The sequence below is a fragment of the Palaemon carinicauda genome, unplaced genomic scaffold, assembly GCF_036898095.1.
Source record: "Palaemon carinicauda isolate YSFRI2023 unplaced genomic scaffold, ASM3689809v2 scaffold337, whole genome shotgun sequence".
Taxonomy (NCBI): Eukaryota; Metazoa; Arthropoda; class Malacostraca; order Decapoda; family Palaemonidae; genus Palaemon; species Palaemon carinicauda.
The window spans coordinates 62,521-67,829 of NW_027171050.1; the positions used below are offsets into that span (position 1 = coordinate 62,521).

Here is a 5,309-nt window from a genome sequence, read left to right on the forward strand (position 1 = left end):
CTCTATTTGAATGCTGGCTTTTTTCGCCAGTTACCAAGAATAAATACCTAATGTCTAATCAACAACTTGGCTTATAGGCGCCAAGCCTAACAGTCCTATGCCACTTGCAACAGACGGCGAGAGTGGGAAGTTTTGACCCTTTGGCCCTGCTTCAACTGGAGTTTTCAGACCACAACGGCTACCAGATTTTCCACAGGAGGATCTATTAGTAAGATAAAGTTATGTAGACAGAGGCAAAGCTAAGCCTATATTATCAATGTAGATTCTCTTATATGAGGGGGCTGATTACAGCCAATTCAGGGGCAAGGCCCTTGTCAAAACAGCATTAACTGCAGCGAAAATCGTCGAAAAAACGGCGAAAATCGGCGACGAATTCGGCGAAAAATCGGCGAAAAACGTCAGCGAAATCGGCGGCGGCGATCTCTTCAGGTGGCTGAATATATCAGCAAGTGAAGAGGGAGCAGGCAGCAGTCGGCAGCAGCAGGAGAAGTCGGCAGTCAGCAGGAAGGCAGGAGGCAGGAGCAGCAGCAGTAGGTCCTCTCTCAGTGGGAGCTGAGTGAGAAATGATTGTTGGAGTAGTTCGTTCGTTCGTTCGTAGAGTATTACAACCAACACTTCTTGTTGGCACGGGCCTTTCCCTTGGTCGGCCCGTAGGTGATCTGAAAAGATATAAGGTGGGTTATCAAAATAAAAGGAAATTTGAAATGGTTTTTAGTGGTAGAGAAAGTTGTGAACAGGGTAAGGATGATGGTATTAGTGATAGAGGGCCATCATTTCACGTATAGTGGTAGTATGAAAATTGGGGTGTAAGGCCTTGAAATGTAGAGAAAAGGATGCAGGTGGGGTTGTCCAACCCTTTACTCCTCTAGGGTCCCTGCGGAGAGATTTTTAGTGGTAGGTTAAGCTAAGAAAGTACAGAGGATGATGTGAATAGGGCCTTACGATGAAGGTATGGGATGGAGTGGTGTGAATGTGAGGTCTTTACCTTGGAGGAGGTAATCTTGAAAGCAACTGTGAGTGGGTGTCAAAGCTTTCCACAATTGCCTTTACCAGTGTGGCCGCAGCTTTCCCGGCCTCTGGTGCGTTGGTGTCTACTAGTAGATCACCTCTCAGCTGTGCTGTTTCCCTGCATTCAAGTAAATAGTGCAGGAGGGCGTGTTGTGGCGTGTCACCGCAGTGATCACATGGTCTTTGGATGTCCTCTCTGATTTCCCAGTTTGCCTTGTAACCCAGCCGGAGTCTGTGTATGCATACAGCCTGTTTCCTTGGGGTGTTTTTGTCTATGGGTGGGGGTTCTAGCTCCGTGGCCCATTTGTACCAAGTGGCAGAGGGAGAGCCATTTTCTGCCCACATGTGTAGATCCTTGATTAGGTTGTCCTTAAGGTGTGTTTTTATTTTGTTTTTGTTTTGTTGTAGTGCAGGCTGTATGTGCACCTGTATATTCTGGATGTGTCTGGTGCTTTTGGCTAGCTCATCAGCTTTTTCATTCCCTGGTATCCCTATGTGACTGGGTATCCAGTTGAATGTTACTAGCCTGTTTCTTTCATTGTGCTGATATAGGAGGGATTTAATATCAACTATCAGGGACTTGTTTTCTTTGTTTTTGTCTTGCTGTAGGGCTTGCATTGAGGATCGTGAATCAGTGTGAATGAATACTGGTCCTTCCTCATTCTCAATGGAGTATCCTAGGGCTTGTTGTATTGCAACAAGCTCTGTCTGCAGGGTGGAGACATTGTTTGATGTCCTCCAGCATGCTGTGAAATTGCAGGAGTGAACTGCAGCTCCCGCTGTTTGTGTTCCTGGATCCACTGTACCATCAGTATAGTAGATCTGTGCTCCTATGGTTTCTGCAGTTTGCATTGCTGCTGTTGCAGCATTTCTGAGTTCCTCTATGGTGCAGTTTTCTTTTGCCCTTGGGAGCTTGGTGTAGCTGAATTTTGCTACTTGTTTTTTCCATGGTGGAATGTGTTGGATACTCTGTGCTGTGTCTGGGTTCAGTTGTAGGAGTATTCTGGCCAGCCCAAGTCTCTTAATGTTGTTGCTGTGATCTTTGCCATAAGAGTTTGGGGTTTGAACTGCAGGATGTTTCTCCAGTTCCTCTCTAACCTTTTTTTTGGTGATTGAGTCCCTGTTTGATAGAAACATCTTTGCAACTGTGCTTGCATTTCTCATTGCAATTCTATCTTCGAGGGTCGGTAGCCTGGTTTCCATCCTTAGATTGCACAGTCTTGTCCATAATGGAGCGCCTAGCATGAGCCTCATAGCATTGTTTTGAAATACTTCTACTTTTCCTTTTTGTATGTCTGTTAGCCCAGTGAGGGCTGGGGAGGCATATTCCACTAGTGCTCTGGTACAGGCTTGATAATATTTCATTTGGACATGTTCATTTGCTCCTTCCTTGAGGTTGCACATGTACCTCATGACTGCCGTTCTGGCATTTGTCCTTTCCTTGAGATATTTTATTTCATATCTAAAGGTAAGTTGTTTGTCTATTATTACTCCCAGGTATGTATATTTGTCCACCCATTCTAGGGGCTCCATTCCTATTGTGAGTGGTTGCAAGGGATTTGGGGCTTTAATTGACATGGCCTTAGTTTTGCCAATGTTTATTTTTAGTCCAAGCTCATTGGACTTGTGGCTGATGGCATTGAGTGCTCTTTGCATTTTCATCGTCCTGACAGCTCCTCTAGCTATCACACATACATCGTCTGCATAGACAAATATGTCTACTCCTTCGGGAAGTTGGAGTGAGTTTATATTTTCCATGAGGATGTTGAATAGGAGGGGGCTTAGGATCCCTCCTTGTGGTGTGCCATTTTCCAATTCATGATAGGTAGAAACCACTCCTTGGAATTTGACTCTAGCTTGCCTTCCTAGCACATAGTTCTTTGTCCATGCTAGTAGGTGACCTTTGACTCCTTTTTTGGCCACTGATTGCAGCATTGCTGTTGGGCTTGCTAGTTCAAAGGCTTTCTCAAAGTCTATAAAGACTATTGTTGCCTTGTTTTGGTTTATGCAGCTTAATACTTCAGTAATGCATTCAGAGGTGCCAAGTCCTTCCTGATATGCATATAGCTGCTAGTGTAGGGGGCCGATTTTGTATTTGATTCTGTTTAGGACCATTTTTTTCTCCTGTTTTTTCTATACAGGATACTAGGGCTATTGGTCTAGGATTGCTTGGATCCTTTGGCTTAGGGATTGGTTGTGTGTCTTGTTGTCTCCAGGCTTGAGGCCTTGTGTGCTCAAGGTGTGTTTTGTTTAATAACCTCAGGAATGCGGTTTCTCCTGCTGGACCCATGTGCTTGATCATTGTGTAGGTTATCTTGTCGGCCCCTGGTGCAGTATCCTTTCCTGCTTTTTGTACCGCTCTTAGTTCCTCAACTGTGTAAGGGGTGTCAGTATCATCCTGCTGTAGGCAGGCTCTGTTGATCTCTTCCCACCTGGCTGGCGCCAGTTGCTCCTGTAGCCTTCTGGTTTCAGGGGAGAGATTAGCTGACAATGTCCTGTTTGCAAAGGTTGTTGCAATTCTTTCTGCCTCCTCTTGTGGGTGTGGGTGTGTGGCAATTGGAGTCTTCTTTTTTCCGGCTACTTTGTGTAGCCATTTCCATAGCTCAGTTAGAGTTGTGTACCCTGACAGGTTTGAGCACCATTCCATCCATTTTTCAATTCTTATTTCATGGATTCTTTGATTTGTTTCCGTTTTGACTGTTTGCAGTAGTTCTCTGTTTTCTACTGTTGACCTTCTTCTGTATATTTTTGTGACTCTGTTTAGTCTGGTTTTCAAACTCCTGATTTCTGGGCAGTAGTACCAGGAGTCTTTGTATGTATAGTTGCTTCCTGTGGTTTTCAGGGGCATAGCTCTGTTGGCTGCATTGTGAAAGGCATCAACTAGATCTTTTTCTAGCTGATCTATGTCCTCTGAGGGAGTGTAGCTTGCTGCCCATTCCTCTATGGTTGTTTGAAAGCAGCCCAGTCTGCTAGGTCCTGGTTCCATCTTGGTGGGGTTGGTGGGATTGGAGGTAGTTGTTGCAAGTCCAATTCTGTCACTGGCAAAGTGATCACTTATCAGGGTTGAGTGTACTTGCCACTTGGTTAGATGTCTAATGGCTGTTGTGGCAAAAGTCAGATCCAGTCTACCACCTCTTATGTGTGTAGGTTGCCCTGTGTTTAGGAGGGAGACTCCTTCAAATTCATCCAGGGCGAAAGCTATGTGTTCCCCTGAGGGGTTTGTCATTGATGGGGATGATAGTATGGGGTGATGTGCATTAAAATCCCCGCAGATAATTGTTGGTGTTCTTTCTGTGTGAGCAAAGAGTTGAGTTAGTTGTAATTCTCCTGTATCCTCCCTATGTAATTTTCTGTATATGTTGTATATGTCTATTTTTTGATTCAGTAATGTTATTGTTACTGCTAGTGTGTCTATGTTGGTGCCACAGGGAATAGGGTTGTGTAACCTTGTTGTTGGTATGCTAGTTTTAACTAATGTAGCTAGGCCTCTGTCTGTGCCTATCTGTGGTGCGATGTAGGCATTGTAACCTGGGATTTTTAGTTTCTTTCCTGCTGGAAGATTGGTTTCTTGTAGCAGGATGACATCTACATTCTCAGTTTTGCATACTGCAATTAGGGAGGAGATCTTTGATCTAACACCGGCTGAGTTCCAGTTCAGAACTCTTACTCCATGGTGTAGGTTGAAGAGTACTGTCTTGGGTCCCTAGGGGCAAAGGCAACTGCTTTGACCTCGGAGGATGAAGTGAATGAGGTGGATGGGGTGAGAGTGGATGATGGGATGATGGATGGGGTGAGTGTATGATAGGTGTGGGGGCTGAAGTAGAGGATGTGGAAGGTACGGGTGATTGAGGTGATGGAATGGTAGGTGTGGTTGGTGAGGAGTGAGAAGTGATCTCCTGGATAGCAAAAGAGGGGGATTGGGAGGACTTATTCTTGGAGAGCAAGTCATTTAGGACTTGTTCAATGCTGGCTGCAATTGTCTCAGCATTGATTTTTCCAGTCACGGCCTGTGTGACTAGTTCAGTCAGTTTATCCTTTAGGACCGTGGTCTTTATGAAGATGGTCCTGGGCAGTGGTTTTGGTCCTTCAGTTGGAGCCCTGGAGGTAGATCTGGCTCTGGGTTTTGACAATGATCTGGTTCTGGAGTTGGAGTGCCTGCTTAGCTCCTCCTGGGTGTAGAATCTCCTCCTGGGTGTAGAATCTCCTCCTGGGTAGAGGTTTGGGGGCCGCTCTTCCTCTTGATGGGTCCCTTTTGTCTTTGGGGAGGGCAGCAATAACCCTTGCTACCCTTTCATGGCATC

The 5,309-nt window shown here is 45.4% G+C and overlaps 1 protein-coding gene across 1 annotated transcript; it reads right to left on the reverse strand.

Moving 5' to 3' along the window:
- Positions 1-334: 334 nt before the first annotated feature.
- Positions 335-2,718, reverse strand: LOC137636588 (uncharacterized). Its single transcript, XM_068368989.1, has one exon. The coding sequence runs from the start codon at positions 2,668-2,670 to the stop codon at positions 982-984; it is 1,689 nt and encodes a 562-aa protein (XP_068225090.1). The 5' UTR covers positions 2,671-2,718; the 3' UTR covers positions 335-981.
- Positions 2,719-5,309: the final 2,591 nt, after the last annotated feature.